At 41.3% G+C, this 24,954-nt stretch overlaps 1 protein-coding gene across 6 annotated transcripts in view; it reads left to right on the plus strand.

Moving 5' to 3' along the window:
* The first annotated feature begins 805 nt into the window (after positions 1-805).
* ATP10D (ATPase phospholipid transporting 10D (putative)) overlaps positions 806-24,954 on the plus strand; it is a 98,745-nt gene continuing 74,596 nt past the window's right edge. The window contains exons 1-2 of one of the 6 annotated variants that reach the window (XM_077847925.1): positions 914-1,052; positions 15,375-15,539. Coding sequence is in view for 3 of the 6 variants with exons in the window: in XM_077847931.1 (XP_077704057.1) it covers positions 1,273-1,415 (143 nt within the window). In the remaining 3 variants the exon portion in view is untranslated. Of the gene's footprint in view, positions 1,053-1,163; positions 1,416-11,522; positions 11,656-15,374; positions 15,540-24,954 lie in introns of those variants that run through there. The other 5 variants (XM_077847930.1, XM_077847931.1, XM_077847929.1 and 2 more) reach the window with 5 other exon arrangements.

Genomic DNA, 24,954 nt, shown 5'->3' on the forward strand with positions numbered 1-24,954 from the left:
CTTGAGTTTCCTTCACTTGGGCTGCACATTTGAGAAAACGTAAGATGTACAAAAGAGTTGGGGGGGGGTTGCTTTTTGTTTCAGTGGCAGCCAGGGATCATTAGATTTTGGTCTTCAGTATTGCCACGATTGCTTCTGTCTTTTCTCAATTTCCTTTCCTTTCTCAAAGCACTTAGTCGGTCAGAAGTTTTTTTTTTTTTAAAGATTTTATTTATTCATGAGACACAAACAGAGAGGCAGAGACACAGGCAGAGGGAGAAGCAGGCTCCACGCAGGGAGCCCAACGTGGGACTCGATCCCGGGTCCCCAGCATCACAGCCCGGGCTGCAGGCGGCGCTACACCGGGGAGCCATCCCGGGATCCCCGAGGTCAGAAGTTTTGAGAGACCAAACTGGGTTGTCGTAATTTATTTAGAAGGAAAAAAAAAAGTAAATCCCTGAGTTTTAAAAGCTAACAGACCACGGCAGGTATATATGCACAAAGCCCGTGCAGACTGAGTGAAGACAGGCGTGGGGGGGGCAAATCCAAATTGTGGTCTTTTTCTCAATTTCTCTCCCAGTTATAAAAGGATACCATTAAATGCTTAGACTCGATCCCTTTGCGCTCTAAAAAAAAATAAATAAATAACTGCCAGGCATTTCAGGTCTAGGCGACGCGCGCCGGGTGACCCGCAGGGCCCGGGGGCCAGCGCAGCACCTGCACGGCCCTGCGCTCCAGCAGCCGCGGGGACGCCGGCCTCCCAGGCCACGCCCCCTCCTACGTCACGGGGGCGGACGACCGGCGATTGGCTGCTGGCGGGAGCGGGGCGGGGCCGGAGGAGGAGGCGGACCCGGAGGAGGCCGAGGGGTCGCGGGCGGGCTCGGGCTCCTGCAACCGGCCTGGGGGCCCGTCTTCGGAGACTTGATTCCGCCCCCGTCCCCTAGCGCCTCCGCTGGAGCAGATGGCGGGCGCAGAAGCACGGCCTCCTCCGCGCCCCGGGGCGGTGCTCGGCTTCCCTCGCGCAGCCTGAGCGTCGCGGTCGCCGAGCTGGGATGTGTGCGGACCGAGCACCGGTAAGCGGGACGCGCGGGCGCCCCGGCCCGGGTCACTTCCCCCGCTGCTTCCCGCCTTCCCCTCCCGCTTCCCCGACGGCTGCTCCCGGGGTCCCCCGAAGCGCCTCGGAAGTGGCCTCGAGGGCTGTGGTTGAGCTAGAAAAAAAAAGAAAAAAAGAAAAAAAAAAAAAAAAGAAAAGCAAGGAGGGGGGCGGGGAGGCAGAGCGGTTCCAGCCCCTGGATGTCCATTTGGAAGGAGGAGCTGCTTTTCTCGATTCCGAGCGCGCGGGGGTTCGCGCGGAGGTGGACTCCGCGCACGCGCACTCCCGTGGCGGGAGCGAGCCCAGGTTGGTCTCCCGCGCGGCGAGGAGGATGCGCGTCCAGGTGGGGACCCCGCAGGTGGCGCGGGGCTTCCCTGGGAAGGAAGGGGGTGTTTCCGCTGGAGCTGGCTCGCTCCTAGTGGTGGCGGGGGCGCTGCCACCGGGCCCGCCGTGGTCCCCGCGCGCGGGGGGGACCGCGGGAGGGCGGGGCCCGGGACGCGTCCGACCTGCGCTCACCTGGCGACAGGCCGCCCCAGGTGCCCGGGCTGCCCCGGAGGCCGCGGGGCCCTCCCGCCTCCTGGCGCTCAAGTTCTTTGCAGGAAAGACCTGTTCTGTGGTCTGACGGCGAGGCTGGCTCCGAAGCGCCTGCAAACACTGATGCCCAAGAATCGGGGCCCCTTATCCAGCATCCATCCCATTGCTCTATCAGAAAACTCCGGAGGACATAGGAGTTTTTATCTACTAGGTCAAATTTCTGCAAAGAGTACCATCCTAAAACTCTTTTTTTTTTGGGGGGGGGGTTTGTTAGGAGCAGGTTGATAACACATGGTCACCTGTAACTACTACACCTTCAACTCACCACCTTCAACTGCTTCATTTCTCCAGTGTGAGCCAAGCCACGGGAAGAAGTGATGTCTGCTTATGTGTCCTTACAAATGGGTATTACATACCTACATTGAGATAGATTGGTGGGTTTTTTTTTTTTTTGAGATAGATTGTTTTTATTGAAATGAGGTCACACTTCATGTATTCAACATAGGCAGCTAAGCAACTGTTCAAAAAAGTTTCAGGGAGTTTTAAAAATGACACTGATGATGTAACATTTGTTAAATTGTGTCGAGGAATGGGAAATCCAAGCAGTCTAAAACTGGGTTTCAAGGGGCACCTAGGTGGCTCAGTTGGTTAAGCTTTTGCCTTTGGCTCAGGTCATGATCCCTGGGGGTCCTGGGATCCAGTCCCTTGTGAGGCTCCTTGCTTAGTGTGGAGTCTGCTTCTCCCCCTCCCTTTGCTCATGCTCCTGAGTGCACTCTCTCTTTTTCTCTCTCTCTCTCAAATAAATAAAATCTTAAAAAAACAACACAGGATTTCAGGAATGCCTGACCTTTGCATAGCAGGGACCAAATACTTTTTCAGTACAATTACTTAGTGAACCTAAATAGAAATGAAATAGGTTGTTTTTTTATTCTGATGTCAGTGAAATGAAGGAAATGACTCATTGGTTAGACAAACTTCTTTCAGTTTTTAGATTAAGAGGTAAAAATGTGCACATGTTGAAGGCTGATCTAGTTAGAAGAAGTCTTTTTAGTGAAGGGAAAGCAAAGAAAATGCTACAAGCAAGATCACCTGGGGAGTCTCAAAACCCAACACATTGGTGAAGATACATTTAATCTCTTGTCAGTGCTTGAAAAAAAGGAGAATCTGTTGATCAACTCTTGGAACAGTGTGTGTGCTGGATGCTATCACCACTTCTGGGCCATAGTTAGAGCAGCTGAGTAGCTTTCCTTATTGCTTAAGAAGAGGTTTGAAGTGAGTGTATGCTCTTGAAGACATTCCCTTCCTGTTATCTTAGATGGGTTTGTTTGTTTTAGGAATCCTCTTAGCCACAGAAACAACCCTTTTCATGGACCTAGTGGCACTATTAGAGTAAGAAGTAATAATGGTACTAGTTTTGTAGAAGACATGTAGCCTTCATGGAATCTTTCTTTATGCTTCTAAATGGAGGGTGTATTCTTATAGCGATTGGATGTAATAATATGGGAAAATATATTAAAGCCTGTAAATCTTTCCAGGCTTTGACTCAATAATCCCGGGTCTAGAAATACATACCAAGGAAATCATCTGAATTTTATATGAAGATTTATAAATCTGTCCATTACCATCTTATCTGTAATATGAAAGAAAAAGAAACATAATTAAGCCCCCAATAGCAAAATAATTAATATACTATATATGTATGTTGATAAAATTCAGTTCAAAAATAGTTTTTGAAAAAATTTCATGATTCAAAAAGATCCTTGCAGTGTATTGGGTTGAAAAAGCAAAATTTAACACTAGTATCTTGAATGTGTAGAAGATAATTTTGAAATATAAAATAGGATTTTCTCACATATTAAACTCTTCCTGTATGTCAGACATTGTTCTATATTAACAAATATTGAACGTTGAACAAGACTGTTGTACTTCCTGTTTGCCTACAAGTTCCTGTTTGTATCAATGGGTATATTCACTGACATATATGCAAAAGAAATTGGATTTGTAGGTGGTGGAGTTAGAGCTTTCTAAAAATATTTTCCCTCATATTCCCAAATCTTTTATGGCAACTATTATTTTTATAATCACAAAAATACTGTTTTGAAAAATATTACCAAGAAATACCCAAACTGAAATTAAAACTCTTACTGTCTACATTTTACATACTATAAGCCCTTTTCAAAAGATACGATAAAATACAGTGAGAGAGAGACACCCACGTGAAAGATCATGCCCAATGGAAAATAGACATAAATGGGCAATCACAAAAGGGAAAAGTGGACTTTTTTAAGGTTGGGAGGAGAACCCTAAGCATGGAAAAAATTTATCACATTTTTACACATCGTATTAACAAACATGAAAAGTAAATTAAAATGTGTGAAGTTGTTGGGAAGGAAGACTTTGTTTAATGGTACAGAAAAATGTTCATGATAGAAGGAATGAAAAGTTAAAAAATCTAACTTTTGAAAAAAAATCCAATCTATGCACAGAAACTACTTTATTGGGGGAGAATAACCAGAATGTTCATGTTACTTATATTTGGGTGATTTATGTTTTTTTTATGGTATTAATCTGTAGTTTCTAAAATTGCTACAATAAATACATTTGAGTTATCAGGAAAAGCAAGTCACGGTCCTAATAAAGCAGCTCATTCTAGAATGAAGACCACATAGGTGAGCTCTCCCTTCTTTCACAAAGCCTGTATGGTGGGTAGTCCCATGTCAGGTGTCGTCATTGTTTCTGGATTATATTTGCTGGTGGGAATGTTTGGATTATAAGGGAGATCCCAAGGTAAAATTTACTCCTGTCACATTCACTCTTCTGCCCCTGGCTGTTTTTTGAAATAATTAGCAGTGCTGGACTGATTAAAGCCTTATTCCTTTTCATTTCCTGTTGATCACATCTACTTGGGGCTCAAGCCGCTGAGCCTTAATTAAACACTCCCTAATTTCTTTTTCTGAAATCAACCTATTCCATTTAAGGCCTCTCTGAATGAGGAGGAGGGATAGGAGTGTTTTTCTGTTAGCAAAACAAATTTATAAAACTTCAACTTTTGATGTAGGAAAGGTAATAAAAAAAAAAGTAGCTTATGATAAAGAGGGTGGAAATCAGTTTTGAATTATCCAAAGACGTTGGGAAATCTTTTTCTTCCTGTTATTGTTCTCATAAATAGCACTATTTAAAAAGATTCTCATTTCCCTTATAGGCTCATAAGATTATGGTTTAAAAATCTTAATTTAGAATATCCTTTCTTCACTAAAGTTTTTCCTGGAGAGGTGTTCTCAGAGTTGTATCACAAAGATTCTGTCTATTTACCTGGGATGTCCCTCAGCTAAAACATCAATATTTCCACCTTGCCAGGTGAGAAAAATGCCTGATTCTGAACTCTTATCATACTTTTAAGATTTGTAAACCAGGGACTGAGAGAAAAGCGAAATGTTTTAGGGCATTTGAATAGGGCAATGGAATTTTATTATTTTATTTGTTGGTTTTTTTTTTAATTTTTATTTATTTATGATAGTCACAGAGAGAGAAAGAGAGAGAGGCAGAGACATAGGCAGAGGGAGAAGCAGGCCCCATGCACCGGGAGCCCGACGTGGGATTCGATCCCCGGTCTCCAGGATTGCGCCCTGGGCCAAAGGCAGGCGCCAAACCGCTGCGCCACCCAGGGATCCCTGTTGGTTTGTTTTTAAAGATTTATTTATTAGAGAGAGAGCGAGCGTGTGAGTGAGCATGGGGGTAGTGGTGGTGGTGTATTGAGGGAGAAGGAGAATCTACAGCAGCCTCCTGCTGAGAGTGGAGCCTGAAGGGCTGGGGGGTGGAGGTGGGAGGTGGGGCCTCGGTCTCAGAACCCCGAGATCATGACCTGAGCCGAAACCAAGAGTCTGACCCTTAACTGACTGAGCCACCCAGGTGCCCCTGAGCCACCCTGGCACCTGAGGGCAGTGGAGTCCTATACCATCTCCCTGTCTCAAATTTGTAACATCTCACTTAAGCTGATGCAAAAGAGGAGGGGGCACCCCGGTGCCCAATTTGTCACACTTTTTGCCTGCTTGATTTGGGTCATGGTCCAGATGGGGTAATGGTAGGGACGTATGGATAGAGGACATGGTGGTAAGGATGCAACATTGGTGACAGGCCAAGGACAGGAGGTATGGGGGGAACAGGAGTGTGGGCCCTTGCCCTCTATGGGTGCTGCTGTTGTCACAGAGGTGCACTGGCAGGTGCCTTTGGAAATCTTTAATGATAGCACTCCTTGTTAGGTGGCCACCTGTGTTCTGAAGCACTTTGCTCCCTTTTCCAGCCTAGTCTCCCTGCCTTTTCTCCCCTAGTCCGATGTGTCTTTCAGCTTCTTGCAAAGAAGTCCTTTAAATGTCCGTGTCTTATCGCACCCTCTTAGATGTTTCCAGTGATTTCCCATTTCCTTCAAAGTAAGTATGTTCCTCATCTTAGTAAGAACTTACATGGTCCTTAAAAAAAAAAAAAAAAAAAAAAAGCGCTTACATGGTCCTGACACAGATTTCTATCTTAATTTCCCCTCCTTATTTTGTACCTGAACTAGTCAGCAGTACTTCCACGAACACAGGGTATTTTAGCCGTCTAGCCTCCATTCATAGTATTTCCTTTTCTCAAATCTACAAACCTCTCCTCCCAGATTGTAGATGTTTCCCAAAGTTCATTTAACATGCTCGCTCTTCCCAGGAGCCTTCCATCCACTCCCATCTTCCAGCCTCATTTCATGTCTTCCCATAGGACTTTCTACTCTCTAAATTTTTATAGCGTGTGATTACACTATTGTTATCTTTTTTTTTGTTGTTGTTGTTGAATTGAATATGTTGACCTAATCTGAGCACTTGTATTCTTTTTCCGAAGTACCCAGTGTGGGGCAAAGACAAGGTAAATTACATGAACACTAGAAGGTAACTCCTCCGAGGCAGAGATTTTTGTCTGTTTTATTCCCTGGTTTATTTCTGTTATCCGTAACATTGCCTGGCATATAGTCGAAACTCAACAAACATTAGTTGAAAGATGAAGTTATCTAGCATTTTAGGCACTGTGCGTTATTTAATAAACTTCCTTACAAAGCTTTGTGAGGTGGACAATGTTATTTCCATCTTACAGATGTGGAGACTGAGGCCCAGAGGGGCTAAGAGCTTGTGGTAAGTGGCAGACTGTCAATCTGACCGAGTATCAGTATCACTTGTTGGAGCTTGTATTTTTCTATTAACTGCAGATGCATTTGTTGCTTTTTTGAAAACAGTTAATTATATCATCACTTCTCATTTGGGATGAATGTGTGTGTGTGTGTGTGTGTGTGTGTTTAAAGATTTTATTTATTTGAGAGAGAGAGGAGAGAGAGAGAGAGAGAGAGAAAGCACAAGCGATGGGGATGGAGTGGGAGGGAGGGAGAGAGAGAATCAGATCCCCACTGAACAGGGAGCCTGCTGTGGGACTCCATCCCAGGACCCTGGGATCATGACCTGGGCTGAAGGCAGACGCTTAACCAACTGAGCCACCTGGGCATCCCGGAGATGAATGTGTTTTTGGAGGGATGGGTAGCACTGTGTTGATTATTGGAATTGGCCATTTATTATAAATCCATTTTATAATTCCAGTGCACACCATTAGCTTAATACCATGTGCAGCTTTCTTGTTCCCTTACTGGTGTTCATATACCATCCCTTGTAACACTTACAGGCCTCAGGGACGATTTAAATATATGTGTTGAGACCATTTGAATTCAGCCATAGGTCGTTTTATTGCACTTCAGCTTATTGTGCATTGCGGATAATAGAGTTTTTTACAGACTGAAGGTATGCAGTGACCCCGTGTCAAATCTCTCGGTGCCATTTTTCTGACAGCATTTGCTCACTTTGTGTCTCTGTGTCACATTTTAGTCATTCTTGAAATATTTCAAGCTTTTTGATCATTACGATTTTCATATTATTATATTTGCTATGGTGATCAGTAGTTTATGGAGATGGAGTCTACTGCTGGTAAAGATGCCATGGAGATTGTCGAAATGACGGTAGAAGATTTGGAATATTAAACTTAGTTGATAAAGGGGTGCCCGGGTGGCTCAGCGGTTGAGCACCTGCCTTCGGCCCAGGGCGTGATCCCCAGGGTCCCGAGATCGAGTCCCACATCGGGGTCCCCACGGGGAGCCTGCTTCCCCCTCTGCCTATATCTCTGCCTCTCTCTCTCTGTGTCTCTCATGGATAAATAAATAAAATCTTTAAAAAAAAAAGTTGATAAAGCAGTGGCAGGGTTTGAAAGGATTGACTCCAATTTTGAAAGAAGTTCTTTGGGTAAAATGCTGTCAGTCAGCATCGCATGCTGCAAAGAAATCATTTGTGAAAGGAAGGGTCAGTAGATGCAGCAAATGTTGTCTTATTTTAAGAGATTGTCACAGTCACTCTTACCCTTCGGCAGCCACCACCCCTATCTGTCAGCAGTCATCAACACTGAGGCAGCACCCTCCACCAGGAAAAAGATTACAACTCGCTGAAAACTCAGATAATGGTTAGCATTTTTTAGCAAGAAAGCATTTTTAAATTAGGACAGATAGGCACTAAGGTATGTATATTGTTTTCTTAGGCATAATGCTATTGCACACTTAATAGACGACAGAATAAGGTAGACTTAACTTTTATGTGTACTGGGAAACCAGAAATTTCATTGGACTGACTGTCAGAGTGGCCTGGAACTGAACTGGAATATCTCCAGCGTATGCCTGTAGATGACATATGTAATCTAGGCTTTTGTTACATTAAGTCATGTGCTGAAGTACTTTTTAGCCATTGTGACATGAGGCTTCTCTATGAAATATTTATAAGGTATTTTAAGTCACTCAACACTTCCAGAAATGAATCTACAATAGTTTTTAGAAATTAATTAAATCTCTTATCCGTTCTACTGAAATGTTTTTACAGTTCAACTAAAGAAATACTGGTCTTCATCATCTATCCAGTGATGCCATATACTTTTAAAGGAAAATATGACCTAAAATTTTACTCTGATGTGTTTATTTAACTCATATTTAGAACTCAGGTTAATAATCTGCAAAAAACCTTTGGGAAACACTTGATGTGGTCTACTGATTTAACCTCTAGTTTTATAAGCGTATACCATCCTTCAACAGTTAACTTCTTTCCATTTTAGCTACAGAGAACTCCATTTTTCCCCTTTAATCCCTCATTCTTTTGAGCATGTTATTTTCTTTGGCTTAAAAAAATTTCTGTGGTTGGGATGCCTGGGTGGCTCGGTGGTTGAGCATCTGCCTCTGGCTCAGGTCCAGATCCCAGGATCTGGGATCAAGTCCCACATCGGGCTCCTTGCAGGGAGCCTGCTTTTCCCTCTGCCTGTGTCTCTGCCTCTCTCTCTGTGCCTCTCATGAATAAATACATAAAATTTCTGTGGTTACGCATCCAGAAAATACCCTATTTCTTGTATATGAAAGAGTAGTTTCACTAATTATTTGAACCACAGTAATATAGACACTATTGGGATAGAAATGATTAGTTGCATGAAAATATTTAATGATAATGACTACATGGAGAAAGTATATTTAGAAATAAGTTTTTCCCGTTAGAAATACGTATTTTCTGTTAGAAATAAGCATTTCCTTCCTACTGCAGACCTATTGAATCTGAAACTGCTGTGTGTGTGTGTATGTGTGTGTGTGAGTGTGTGTAGGGACATAGGCTATGCTTTCACAAATTCTAGGTGATTCTGATCTGTGATAGTTTGAGAACATAGGCTTATGGTAAGATCCTTGATGAGTGGGCCATATTCGCTGGGTTTTGGTGGGCAGGTGCCTGGTCTAGTTTAAAAGGCCTCTAAGGAAGACAATTCTCTGACCTGTATGCCCTTTCAAATGCCTGTGTGTTATTACTGAGGTGGCTTCAAAAGACATAATTAAACTAAACATTTTTTGTGTTTCGTAAGGGGAAAAGGTTTTTTTTTTTTTTTTTTTTGTCTTCAGTAGGGAGTTTGTGCCTGGGGGAATCAGGTTTTCTTATTAGAGATCCTGAGTGCCTTTGTGGAGGTGGGGAATGATATAGATTCCTACTCTGATCACTCAAGTTATAATTAGTTAATTCTATATAAAGTTAGAGTCCCAGCATAAAAGTATTTTCTTAGTGCATGTGTATATACAGGTTATATTCTTTCAGTATACTTGGATTTTTTTTTAAAGATTTTATTTACTTATTCACGAGAGACATAGGCAGAGAGAGAAGCAGTCTCCATGCAGGGACCCCAATGGGGGACTCGATCCTAGGCCTCCAGGATCATGCCCCGAGCTGCAGGCAGATGCACTCAACCACTGAGCCATGTAGGCATCCCAGAGATCTGTTTTCTTTTTTTTTTTTTAGAGATCTGTTTTCTAATGATAAAGTAAAAATATATTTTCATAGTAAAAAATATGGGCAGTTACAAAAGATATTTAAAAGTTATCTATTAAGTACCATCTCAAAAAAACAGTGTTAACATTTTAAAGGTATCTTATTCCAAATTTATATATATAAATAATTTATATATTCCAGTTGAGTTCATACTGGTATATGGGTCTAAATCATGGATTAAAACCTGATAAACCCCAAACTTGTTTTTAAAAGATTTTATTTATTTATTTGAGAGAGAGAATGCAAGTGGTAGGGAGAGGCAGAGGGAGAGGAAGAAGCAGACTCCCCACTGAGCAGGGAGCCCAACGTGGGGTTCAGTCCGAGGACACTGGGATTATGGCCTGAGCCAAAGGCCGACACTTAACTGACTGAGCCACCCAGGTGCCCCCAAACATATTTTTAATAAAAATTCATTAGAATATTTTTTAAACAGCTGTATTTTGCTTCCATTCAGATATACCACAATTTAGCAGTTTTTTTTTTCTGGACATTTGGGTTAGTGTCCTTTCCGGTGCTGAATTGATCATCTTTCTACTCAAGGCCAACGAGGACGAACATTTTAAAGCATATTACCTTTTGGCTCCAGAGAAGTGAAGCAGCAGACTAGGTTACCCCAGCACTGTATGAAAGCTTGCTTTCATTGAACGTTATGAATAAAGAAATTCTTAGCTATATTTAGTGCAAGAAAATATTAACTCTGCTTTAATTGCTTTTTTTTTAGATTACTGGTGAAGTTGGAAATATCTTTCCATATGTATTTGTAGTTTGTCCGTGTCCAGTGTTTGTTCATGCTCTTTTCCCAACTATGCTCTTGTAAATGTTTCAACCAGAAGTGAATAGTTTCTAATAATGCTTTTATAAGATATCAATGTACAAAGTAGCCCGTTGTGAGTGATAATAGGACTTTTTTATAAGATGAACATGACACAGTAGGGCAGAGCCTACAAATTGTGAAAATTTTAAGGTAGATACAAATGTGAATAAATCTTAGTGATTTTAAATATAGTTTAAGCACGCTCTCATACAAAATTTTATTAGCAAGCCTAAAATCTTATATTTAAACTATTAATTAATGACACATTTATAAATAATGTGCAGTTTAGGAATTAATAAAACCCTACCTGTATATGAATGAGTAATAAAATGGAGTGAACAACTGGATTATTTTATGTGACTGCCACTAACTTGATGTGTAATCATGGATGAGTCAGTGTCTCTGAACCTCAGTCTTCTTGTTTATATTTCATTGGTTACTTAAGAATTTTTCCAGCCTTAAAATTGTGAATTTTCTACTTAAGTTGTTAAGCCTTATCATCTTGAAATACTTTTCCTCCACTCTCAAATAGTTTTCAGAAAACTTCCTCCTTAAGAGTTTTGTAACAATGAAATTCAAATACGTCAGCTATTTTTAAAAATAGAGCCTGTTTGTTTTAGTTTCCTTTTTTAAATGTTCACTTTTTGAAAGATTTTTATTTATTGATTTTGGAAAGAGAGAAGGCAGTGGGGAGGGACAGGGGGAGAGGGGGAGAGAGAAGTCCAAGTGGACTCCCCACTGAGCACTGAGCCCAGCGTGGGGCTTGATCCCACCACCCTGAGATCACGACCAGCCAACAGCAAGTCAGACGCTTCACTGACTGCACCACCCAGGTATCCCTTTATTTCCCTTTTTATATCTTCTTGTTGCATAGTCTGGTTAGTGGCCATTTTAGGGTAACATGCTGTAAATCTTTTTTTTTTTTTTTAAGAGAGTGAATGCAAATGGGGGGAGGAGCAGGGAGAGGGAGAGAGAGAATGTTAAGCAGACTCCCCTCTCAGTGCAGAGCTCAGTGCAGGGCTCAGTCTCACCATCCTGAGATCATGGCCTGAGCTGAAATCAAGAGTCAGACGCCTACCAACTGAGCCCCTATGTGCTATAAATCTTAATATGAAACCCTAATAACTTTAGTGTGTACAATGAAAGATATAGTGAGATCAGGAGATAACTAAGCTTTATAATTTGTGGAGCTGGTGTATACCCAGTTGTTACGGGTGTTCTGGTGTTTGCTGCACATGAGAAGGGTCTTACTTCATATGTTCACTCTACAAATATGTACTGGAAATTTACTCTGATGCTTTTTAGGCCTAGGCTATATCAGTGAACAAAAAAGATAGAAATTCCCCCTCTCATGGAGAGGAGAGACCACAAGAGCTAAGATAAAAAAGTGATTTTATGATGTTTGAAAGTGATGCAAAAGTTCTATGTGAAATAAAACTGGGAAGGAGAACAGGGATTGCTGTAGGGGGGACCAGGAAAGAGGGGAGGAATAATAGATTGGAGAGGACTTTGGGAGGCAGATAAATGTGATACCGACAGCTGTTGTCATAATTAAGATTAGAACCTCCTAGAGAGTTTCGAATTGTGGAAAATTCAGGATGTAACGTGGATTTTAATGGGACTAGGTGATAGTGGTAGAGGTGATGCCAAATGGTGAGATTCTGGATGTAGTTTAAAGGTAGAGCCAACCGAATTTGCTGATTGTATGGTTTTTTGTTTTTGTTTTTTGTTTTGTTTTGTTTTTTTGAGAGAGAGAGCGAGAGGGTGAGGGATTGGAGGAAGAGGGAGAGAATCTTAGGCAGACCCCGAGCTGAGCGTGGAGCCTGATGCAGGGCTCGATCTCACAACATGAGATCATGACCTGAGCCAAAACCCAAGAGTCAGATGCTTAACTGACAGAGCCACCCAGGTGGCCCGATATATGGGTCTTGAGGAAAGGCCAGGGCCCCAGGATGAATCAGAGGCTTTGGGGCTGAGGATCTGTAAGAGTGGAGCTGCCATCAACTCTTAGGGCTAATCTGTGGCGAATGCAGGTTTGGGGGCAGTAGGGCACTTCTGTGCCTGTTTCCATCTAGCGATGGGCTGCCTCGTTGGGGGTCAAGTATAGGAGTCTGGAGTTTTGGGAAAAGGTCTGAGGTGGTGGGCTGTTAGGTGGGTGGTGGGGAGCGGGGAGGGTCCTGTAGAAGTTGTGGTTTGTTGGCTTTGGTTTTCTCAGTACAGTAGAAACCAGGTCATCAGCAGGATGCAAGTCAGGAGAGAGGGAGGGAAAGTTAGAGGAGAAGGGAGGAAATAGTCTGTGACAGTGGGAAGGCGATGAGAGTGGGAGTGCTGGGGATTGCAGTCAGCATGCGTGGCCAGTTCGTGATTCATGGTCAGTCATGTCCGCAGGTGACATCCGCAGGTGCCTTCTTAGCGCAGTGGGCAGCATGTCCATGCATGAAGTGACACCGATCGGAGGTGCAGTGTTTCTTTCCAGGTGCTCTCGACCTGTAGGTGCTACAGCAGAGGTTTAGATATAACGGATTTGAATGCAACTAGGGTTAAGAGTTTTGCCAAGAAACGAGAGAGGAGCTAAGGGGTAGAGAGGACACATAAGGAAGTGATAACAGGGTTGACCATAAAATTGAAACTGAATAAAGGGAAGTGAGGCCATGCGGGGAGGGGGGGCAGTGAAGGATTGTGGTTTAGCTGCTTGTGGGTCTGTGTGGGGTCAGATGGTACTGAAGTCGGGTCAGAAGTGAATCCTTTAAAAGCAACTTTTGTTCACATCTACTGAGTCGTGTCACACACTTGGAGAGCTTTCTGTTGAATGTATCCAGTTGAGTGCTTTTAAATTAGGTACAAATATTTGAATTTGTTAACTTTAGTTTTCCAAATGAAGTATGTCTTTAGTTCTTTTTTTTTTCCCCCTTGAATGACAGAAGTTCACATTTTTTTTTATACTAGTCCTTTCTTCCAAGCCTCGTGTTCTTTGGTAGGCTGCCAGAGGCTATGTGCCTTCTTGCCAACTTACTGCTGGAGTGTTTGCGTCCTTTGTCAGAGCTCTCATAGCCACGGGGGCTCTCCCTCCGTCGGAGATACTTGGATTAGGCTTGGGTAACCAACCACTCACCAAGCTGTGTGGCCCCTGGCTGAGTTTTCTCAATCACTCTGAACCTCAGTGTTTTCAGCCTAAACGAGGATAATAGGTAGTCTGTTGTGAAGATTAAAGTTATCATGTATTCATTCCCAGCACAGAATTCAGGATGTCTTTATAAATGGTAGATACTATCATGATCTGAGGTTTATTGGGTTAATATTTTATGAGAGTCGAGTAATATAATCTCAAAACATACCTTTCTGTCATTCCAGTGACAAATATTTTAGGAGTACGATCTAAAATTCCCAGCGTCAAAAGACAGTATTAAAGATTGTTGTCATTAACAGTTTAATATGTGTGTGTTCATCCTGAAGAATAGACAAAGACCTACTGGGAACTCACCGCGAGTGTGGGTGAGCTTTTTTTGGTTCCCAGTAACAGACGTGCATACAGCTGTCCCATTTTCCTGCTGTTTTGCGAGATTAAACTTGTTTGAAGACTGTCTGGGTATATGTTTCATTCTCACATGAGAGGATTGAAGAATGTCTTCAGATTTAGTGTGTTTGGAAATACTAAGAACATGTAACTCTTCCCAGTATAAAACCATGCATCTGGGTACCACACTCCTACTTTATGCCTCTGTCTTCTTCCAAAATCAACATGTTGTATTTGAAGATTCAAATTGGGCTCTTCAGCCACAGTGACATCGAACATGTCCCTCATTGCTGTGGAGGGTTCCCTTCGCCCCGTCTCAGTGAGAGGCTGCCCCTGGGATGTAGGACAGTATCTTGCTTCTGTCTCCCCAGCATCAGATGTGGGGTCTGGTGTTCAGGTCATGGTGGACAAATCGGGACTGAGTGAGCCAGGCGTGAGCATTCTTTTCTAAAGATGCATAAGGGCTAGTTGCTTGAGTAAAGTCAACTTTTCCCCATTTAGGGTCCTAAAAATGACAAAACCATACAAAGATTTCTTTGATAATGGTAAAAACGAAAGATACTATGAGTTAGCTTTTTATTTACCTGTATAGCACTTCCTCCCATGGTAATAATCAGCAGTTATCAACAGTAATTATTTCAGTTCAATATTTTGGCCCTTGACTGACCTCTTGCATACATTTAAAATAAAGAATGTGTACTTCTACTGGGGATTTAGTTCAAGAAGTTCAATTAATAGAAACTATTAAAGAGCACACAGAATTCCAAGACGACTTGGGAGATCTGATGCCTCCCACCTACTGGAGAGCCCTGAGGATTATGAGACTTGATTATTCAAGATCCAGTTCTCCCACTAAATAAATTCATTGACCTTGCTATCACCAAGCCTGTATTAGATACATCTATTAACTGTTCAGATTTTTTTCCAAACATTATGTGGGGTGATGAAAATACTTTCTCCTTTTATTTTATTTATTTATTTATTTATTTATTTATTTATTTATTTATTTATTTTTTACTTTCTCCTTTTAAATCACAGGAGAGTAGTTACTGAAGGAACCATGCCAACATGTCACTTTGGCACCTGATGCAACAAACCAGCAGAGATATCAAGGGATACATCATTTTACCATTGTTATTACCTGTCAGATAAGGAGTTGGCCTCCTTGAGGGCAATAAGCCTCTTATACAGAGCGTTGGACAAGTAAGTCAGAGATGATCCAGATTGGAATAAGCCCAAGCTTTATCAGAGCTCACTGTGCTTCAGGGAGGGCTACCTGAGACATCTAGGTCAAGGACACTTTCAGATCTTGAGTCCACAGTGAAACAGTGCCTATCTTATTCTCGGAAACCTATAGCTATAAAATGACTCTGCATTTTTTACTGGCCCTGCTAGATCACTTATCTTTCTTCCAAGGTCGAGAGCATGTGACAACTTTGATATTTTGTTAGAGTTTTCTCATCTTGGATGAGAAGAAGGTTAGAAGTCTGTCAAGGCCAGGACCTATTGTTCTCTCTTGCTGAGCTTTTGGAAACGTTGGTTGAAACTGACTGTGACTGTATTAAATCTGTAGAAAACATCAATCCTGTAGGCCTCATCGCCAGCCTCTGGGGATTTTTGTGTAAACGAGACTCTCACCGATTTTGGTTAATTCTAGCGTTGGATGAGAGCATCTGCTCGCATGGGCTGTCAAGTCATTGGTACATGGCCTTGGTCTATTCACTCAAGGGAGTTGGGCTTGCAGTAGGAGGAATGGTACTTAACACACTGTTCACTCTTAATTCCAACTTTACATCTTGAAATACAGTGATTTAGCGTAGAGGAGTGGTTCTTAAAGTATGGTTCCGCAGCAGCAACAGCAGTACTACCTGGAACCGTGTGGACATGCAAATCCTTGAGTCCCTACTCCAGACCTGCAGAATCAGAAAGTCTGGTTGGGTTGGGGTGTGGTTCAGGACACTCTGATGCACGTAGGGGTTTGACAGCCACAAACAGAATGTCTTGAAATGACTCTACATAAGAATGATTTTCTCTTTCAGACAAGTGAGCATATTATGTGTGTATTTCAAGTTCCTTATGGGTTGCTGGTGACCTCAGAAATTTTTAAATACTAACTGGGCCCAAGGGAATTCACTACCCCATATTTACCTTTGGTAATGTGCCTTGCTACCAACTTTCCATTAAGCATTCATTAAGGGAAATGGAGTTTTTCGAGAGCTGTTTGCTTTTAAGTACATTTGTGTTTAAGAAGGAACATAGTTGTGATGTGTTATTTTAGGCACACTCAACGGAGTGAGGGAGTTTGGTTTTTAATATCTTCTCAACAGGAATATATACTAAATAGAAATAATGTAGTTTTGAATGATCCCATTTGATTTTAAATTTTCTATGGAAGTATTGTATAGTTAGGCACGATTTTGGAGTAAAATATTGCATGCCTTGAGTTATAAAACCTTTGGCTTTTTGTTTCTTACTCTGCAGAATGGAAATCATAAATGACGTGGGAAGTGTATTTCACAAACAATAATCATTATAGAAGTGTATTTGTCTATTTATTTATTGAGAGAGTGCGTGTGTGCATGCGTGCGCAGCAATGGGGAGGGGTGGAGAGGGAGGGAGAGAGAATCTTAAGCAGGCTCCATGCCCAGCGTGGAGCCTGTTGCAGGGCTCGATCTCATGACCCTGAGATCATGACCTGAGTCAAAATCAGGAGTTGGAAGCTTAACTGACTGAGCTACCCAGGTGCCTGAGTACTTCTTTCGTAAGAAGTACTTGGTTTATGTTTTCTTTATTTCTGACCTTACTTGATTTTGTGCCTCAAAAAATTGATCTCTTGTGGATTTTGGAACTTCCTGGGTTTCTTTTTTCAGCTTCTTCAAGTGAATGGAAAATTGGATCGTGTAGCATCACGCAGACCTAATGCTTAGGGCAACATTAGACTGTTTCATAGCTATTTTTTTTTGTTTTTGTTTTTTGTTTTTTTGTTTTTTTGTTTTTCTTTTTTAATTTTTTTTTTAAATTTATTTATGATAGTCACACAAAGAGAGAGAGAGAGAGGCAGAGACACAGGCAGAGGGAGAAGCAGGCTCCATGCACCGGGAGCCCGACATGGGACTTGATCCCGGGTCTCCAGGATCGCGCCCTGGGCCAAAGGCAGGCGCCAAACCGCTGCGCCACTCAGGGATCCCTTGTTTTGTTTTTTTTATTTCATAGCTATTAATGACAAATTCTTCCTTCGAAAAGTTTAGTTTTTTAAAAAATTATAAATCAGTACGTCTTCATTGTGACAAAGACAGGAAAGAAAAGTTCATCTTAGACTCCCTTTGTATTCTTACCGTGAGATAACCAATATTCCTAGCCTTGTGTGAATTATTCTATACTTTGATCCACATTCTTGCAAATGCATGTGCACATACACACATCCAGGCAGTTTGTGTTACTGAGTGAAGCGAACCAGGGCCAGGCCACTTGTGGACTCAACACACAGTAAGAAATGGAACCAAGCCCGTGGAGCTGTGGTGCACTAAGCTCTTGGTTAGTGACCCATGTACCCTCGTGTGCTGACGTGGCCCCTCTTCCAGCCTAAGAATTTGAAAAGGCAATGGAGCTAATGTTCCTGAATCCTGTGAACCAGCAGCTTTCACATTCCTCACAGCTGACAACGCTACTAACTGGTGCTATCTTCACGAGGAATGCGGGAGGTGACTGGAGTTACACCCTCTCATGTGTGTCCTACATCCTGTGTATACCTTTGCATATTTTGGTAGCTAGTAAAGTGAAGCTTCAGCTGTGCCCAAGTTGTTTTTAATTCTTTGAATTCAGATCAGTCATTTTGGTCTATACCTCGTTCATTTTTATATTTGATCCTTCATATTTACATTTCTCTGTCATTTCCTTTTTTTCCCCAAAATATATGTAATAGTCATGGTGCAGGTCAATGGATGAATGTGTCTTTTTTTTTTTTTTAAAGATTTTATTTATTTATTCATGAGAGACACAGAGGCAGAGACACAGGCAGAGGGAGAAGCAGGCTCCCTGCGGGGATCCCAATGCGGGACTCAATCCCAGGACCCTGGGATCACTACCTGAGCCAAAGGCAGATGCTCAACCACTGAGCCACCCAGAGGTCCCACGTATGTCATTTTTAATAGATGTGCAATATTTTATGATGTGGATATGTCACAGTGTAGTCAGCTATTCCACAAAGGACTTTCATGATATTTCCAAGATTGTTACTACAGAAACCAAACCAAAAAACAAAACAAAACAAAACAGAACAACCCCCCCCCCCAAACTACAGAATGCATTCTTGTACATAAAGCCATACCTATAGGTAAAATTCTCCAAAGTGGGATTGCTGTGTCCATAGTTAAGTGTATTTTCAATTTTAATAGATATTATAAAAAAATTTTTTGGTGTTGGTGGTGGAGATTATAGCAATTTACTTTCTATTCTTGGAGGGTTGGTTTTCCCCTATCCTCACTAGCATTGACTATAAGAAAACTTGACTAATAAGCAAGAGAGAAGCTACAATTTTTCCCAGCTATAATAAAAATAAAAATATTCTGAATTTTCTTCTAGTAAGTGTACTATAATTTTTACTTTTAAGTTTTCAATCTACCTGGATATGTATTTTTTGAATTATTTAATTAAAATATTTTTAAATAAAAATCTGATTTTTTTAATGTGATGTAAAGTAGGAATGTAGCTTTCTGGTTTTCAAGATGGATAACCATTTATTCCAGAGGTGTTAAGTCACCATTTTCCCACTGGTTTGGAATTCCACGTTTCCAATTACTTTTCTCTTTATACAGGGATCTACTTTGGGGCCCTCTGCATTACTTTTCTCTTGCCATTATACAACCACAGTTTAGTGGCTTAGAAACCCCCTTTTGAGTACAGGTATGACATGACTTGGTTCTTTGCTCAGGTCCTAAAAGGCTGAAATAGGATGTTATCCAAGCTGATTTCTTACCTGAAAACTCTGGGGAAGAATCCACTTCCCGCCTTCCTCAGGTTGTTGGCAAAACTCCATTCCTTACAGTGGAGGACTACATCTCCAGGTTCTTGCTGGCTGTCACTAGGAGGCTGCTCTCAACCTCTAGAGACAAGCAGCAGCCATTCTTTTGCATTGTATTTAATTTGATGGATTTTATTGAGTTTTTCCACCAATATTCCTGAGTGACATGGGTTTATAGTTTTTTGTGGCAATTATGAAAAAGTTTACATATTTTTAATGCATATAGATATTTATATGATGATGATAAATGATTACTTGCAATGAAAGGTTTTTTGTTGTGTGTTTTTTTTTTAACTGTATGATTAGCTGTGAAGGAGTGTTCCAAGTTGGTTGTGTGCAACATTTGATTTATGTTTTTAAAGATTTTATTTATTTATTCATGAGAGAGAGAGAGAGAGGAGAGGCTCCATGCAGGAAGTCCGATGTGGGACTTGATCCTAGGACTCCAGGATCACGTCCTGGGCCGAAGGCAGGTGCTAAACCGCTGAGCCACCTAGGGATCCCCATTTGGTTTAGGTTAATCTCATACCCAGGCCTTCTTTCCTAGTGTTAACATGTTAAGAATCTTGACCTTTAGGCTCTGTGGCCATGTTAATTAATTTTTAAATTCTAGCATTAGATAAAATTTAAAATTCTAGCATTAGATAAAATGGTAATGTTGGTTAAAGCAAAGTGTCCAGAGTGAGTTAGGTGTGCTTTTTTTTTTTTTTTTTGACACTGCATATTTGGGTAATGTTGGGCTTCAAGTGTCCATGCTCAGCCCAGGAACATTTCATATAGTTAATCTTTAATAGTATTTTTCTGTCACTAACCAGCAGCAACTTTTTTGTAACCCAAATTTTCACAAGTAGTAGTTTACTCTTAAACTAAAAAGGAAGTTAGGAATGAAGATTTTAATAAAACCTAGGTAAATCGTAGGTTTTTAAAATTTTTTAATGAAATACTGAATCTCCCTGCCTTTAAGAACAGTAGCTCGTTGAGGAGTAAGGTATGTAGATCTGAAAATACTTTATGGTTCTAAGTTATAATAATTGAACTTTAAGCATTCAAGTTCTTTGTGTTTTCTTAAATAGTAATTTTGAAGGCAGTGTTCCAATCAGTAGCAGAGTATTAGATCAAATAAAGCATTTTGTGTATTGGCAGAACCCCGTGACAAATCAGCTCTTTTTGAGGTGGGCTAAATCTTAGAATTATGAATGACATCCTTGAAAAATCCTAAAAATGCTTCATACTGAGTTGATCATTAGAGTTTTGTCTACTGGGTTGCTTTGTTTCCCAGTGGGAACAGTTGAGAAGAGAGGGTATTGCTATCCTCAGGTAGTTGGCAGGCTTTTCATTTAAATGAAAAGCAAAGTTGCTAAAGCTAGCGTGAGTTATATACAGTTTAAGAAATGAAATATAGATAAGTCCTTGGATATTGTTGTTAGGGTCAATACTGTGCGTACAAATTCTCAATATTTACGCATAAATACTGTAATTGGGAGAACATTTTCCAGATAATCACATTTGTTAACTTCACTTAGCACTTGACTATGGCTTGACTATGACTTGACTATGATTCACACACTAGTCTGAGGGCTTTACATATATTAACTCAGTTAATCCTCACAACAACCCTTTGATCAAGGTTCGCTGGCAAGTGCAGGTGCCGGGAATTGATGTCGGGGTCTAGCTCCAGAGTCGGTGCTCTTAATCACTACTGTACTGCTTACTAGTCTTATAAATCCAGTAGGAAAGAATACAAGGATTTTCTGTAAGAGTCTTTCAGGCTTGGAGAAGCAGATTCCTTCTATTAATAAATGAATGCAATCATAGGCTGACTGCTTCTGTTTTCTCAAAGTATTATTATTCCTGCTTCTAATGGAAGGAAAGCCAGGCCGAATCATGAAAGAGGAAATGGGGTGTTTTGTTTCCTTTCCCCATGCTACACCTCTTTTCTATAAAAGTCAGTGATCAACAGTCATTTGTTGATGATCTAACTTTGGCCAAGCATTAGACTCTGTTGTGGAGTTTGGAAAGCACAATGATGTGCTTCCTGACTCTGAAGAACAAAGCCACCTGCTGTACCTTGAAGCAAGTGCAGTGACTGGGCCACACTCGGGATCATAATGGGAGTAGAGAGGGAATGCCTTACTGCATCTCCTGTGTGGATCCTCCCCAATCCCCCACCACCCCCCCCACCCAACTCCATGGCCAAACTAAAACAGTCTAAAGGATGAGCAGGGGCTGGTGTGGTGAGTAGATGATAGGATTGACCAGCCATCCAGAAAGCATTTGCAGAGGTGGTGAGATAAGCTATGCTGGGCAACCTTCCTGATAAATCACCTGGGTACTAATTAAATTCCACATTTGTGGGCCCCATTCTAGATCCTTGTAATCAGGATCTCCAGGGCAGGGGCCCAGGGGACTTATTGACAGAAGCTTAGAAAACACCAGACAAGTGGAATATGGTTTGTTCCTGAACAAACCGTATTCATTGGGGTGGCTTTCAGAGAAAATGGTTGAGGGAAGAGATCAGATAGTGTGAAGGTCATTTCATGTCATGCCCATCTTTTGTGGTTATTTGGTCTTCTATTTGTATCCTACTTCATGCTATCAACAGGTATATTGAACTGAGCGTTCCCTTAGGGTTGGACAACTTTATTTAATTTGAGAGGTATATTGACAGTTTGGATCTCAGCCCAACTTACAGGGTTACCAACCTTGACTTCTGTATGGCCTGAGAAATTGCCAGAGAAGAGAGTGAGAGTGGGGAACAGAATGAACATTGTCTCCAGTGAGTCCCATATGGCTCTTCAAGGTGTCTCATTTTTTTCATTAGCAAGCTGAGGTGCAGAGGTTAATTACATAGGTCACACACCTAATAAGTGATGCTGCAGCTGATAGTCGAGCCAGTCTCTAGGGCAGAAAGAATGTGATTTGTTGAAAAGTGGTGAACAGAGTGCTCATTCACTGAATTAAAACAAGGGAGCTAGAAAATGAAGGGTTAGGGTCAGGGGCTATAGTAAAAAAAAAAGAAGTCTTCTGACATTTATCATGTGAAAATATATGCCCAATATTCTGTGGCGGGTTTTTTTCCTTTTAAGAGAAACGAAGTATCAGTATTTTATGTGAATTTATCTCTATTTGAAATGCCAGTCCTATATTTGAAAAAATTATCATGATACAAGATGCATCATTGAGTAGAATTTTGCTTAGGAGTCATTGGTTTGGGACCTCTGGGTTAGGTAAATCTCTAAAGTCTGAGCTTTAAAATATGATTCATGATGATTCTTAATGAGATATGATTTACTCCAATTTGCTTTCCTTTCATATCTTAGAGAAATTTTGCTGAATATTTATGTGAACTATTATTGATAGCAGAGCCTTCTTTACATAGTCACATACTTTGGGGGCTTGCCGGGGGTAGATGGAGAAAGGTTAAAAGGCTGTCTCCTCCCAGTTGGGTGGGAAAAGTGTTGCCCTCCCGGAACATTCTAGTCCAGCTGCTGTTTTCCCTGCCTTTCTACCAGAGCAGGAGCTGAAAGTGGATCAGTTCACTTCCTTGTGTGCTTTCAGCCCATGTGGAACTGCATGTGGTGTCTTCCCAAAGTGTGTATCACAACGTTATTAGTAGACCTTGAAACCAATCCATTGCATCTTGACCAGCATGAAAATGAGAAAGAGACTGAGATAGAGAGAGAGAGGAGAGAGAATAGAGTAGAATAGAAAAAGGATACATTGCAAGTAATAAGGATAAGAATTGTTTTATAATTTTTGTTTCAGCTGTATATGTATGTGGGTGTGTGGGTTCTAGGTTACCTCAAAGAACCTATTTCTCACTGACCTGGCAGTTGACAAATTTTGAAAACGCTTGAAGTACAATGACTAAGTAGATCCTTGGTCATTCCTGCTCAAGATAAAATGGTTTAAATTCTGAACTGGAAGCTTGAAAGGATTTTTACCACATGTCATTATCTCCACATCTGGTCTTTTTTCCCTGGAGAATGCTAACACCGCCTCTGCCTTGTGTAGATCAGTCCTTTGATCTGGTAATCACTTTTCAGGAGAACATGGCGGTGCTGAGAGGAAGGCCTTGTATGATGATGAGCCCCTGGTGTTAGAGAGAAGGATGCAGATTCAGTGGCTGAGGAGGCCAATAACTAGCCTCAATTCTATCCTCACCAGAATTCCTTGGGAAGAAGAAATTGGGGAAGGGGGAAGACAATCTTTGAGTAAATAGAGCATCTAACAAAAATCTAAGGGCATGGAAGGGGCGTGGACGGTGGTGGAGGTGGGGCTATTCTGGGAATGAAATGTTCCCCGGTCATAGATTTGTCTCTTTGCAACTGAGTGAGTTGGGGAGAGAGAAGGTTCTGGAATAGAGCCCTGGAATGAAAAGCTGATTGTTTTTGTGAACCACTAAGTGTTTTTGCTAGGGTGGAGTTGTTAGATAGACCGTGAATTACCAGAAGTGAACACCTCCCACATGTCATATTTGTCTAAGTATTCCTGTTTACATTTTCAAGAAATTATACTTTGGAATTTAAAAATTTAAGTAGAATCTATATTACCGTTGAGATTCTGGGCACAAGAGGGATACACACACTCCTAGGTCTTACTAAGAATTTAATTGCAAATGAAAACTTAAAGTTGCTAGAAATACTGTAAAGTTTCAACCCTCTGAGGAACACAAAGTTTGTCCTAAGTCCCCTGACGTGCATGGGGCGAAATGCATGGAAAGCACTTAGTATTTTTACATTATCTATTGATTCATTTATAAAGCACTTTCTTACATCCTTATTCCGGGGGAGATTTCTGGATATGTTATGAATTACTTTAATAGCAAACTGTCATTACTAGTTACAGGTTAAGAAGCTATTTTTATACCCCGAAGTGAAAACCAGACTTTTCACATTACTTCAGATGTGGGCTTTTAAAAAATTATGTTGAAAAGATAGAAATATTTTGGCCAATGTTTACCGATTTAACTCTTGGTGAACACATACAATTTTAGAGAGCAAACTCCAAAGAACAGAGACCTGAGAAGGATAGACGTTTTTTTTGTTTTGTTTTGTTTTGCTTTGTTTTGCTTTGTTTTGCTTTTTCATCATTAGTATAAAATTGAAAAGCCTGGAGCCCCTGGGTGGCTCAGATGGTTAAGCATCTGCCTTTGGCTCAGGTCATGATCTCTGAGTCCTGGCACCAAGCCCCACATCTGGCTCCCTGCTCAGTGGGGCATCTGGTTCTCCCTTTCCCTCTGCCTCTCCCCACCACTTGGGCTCTCAACAACAAAAAACCCTGATAAGACTGACTTTACGAATATTTTCTCTCAGTGGGAATAGAGGTTCAATATCCAGATACACACACTTGGAGGCTGTTGTGTTCTTCCCATTAAAAGGACTTTCTGCTCTTACTTGTTTTTATTATTTTGCTTTAGGTCACGTAATTTTTAAGGGTCTGGTGGACTTTTAGATTATTATTTGTAATTCAGCTTACTTTCTGTAAATACAATGATAAAGTGATGCCGCAAACTGTAATCCGTTGGATTGCTTAAGGACCGATGTATAGTACATAAGTGAGCTAGCAAGAATCAATTATTAGAAATATTGACTACAT

Source organism: Canis aureus, chromosome 14, assembly GCF_053574225.1.
Source record: "Canis aureus isolate CA01 chromosome 14, VMU_Caureus_v.1.0, whole genome shotgun sequence".
Classification (NCBI taxonomy): domain Eukaryota; kingdom Metazoa; phylum Chordata; class Mammalia; order Carnivora; family Canidae; genus Canis; species Canis aureus.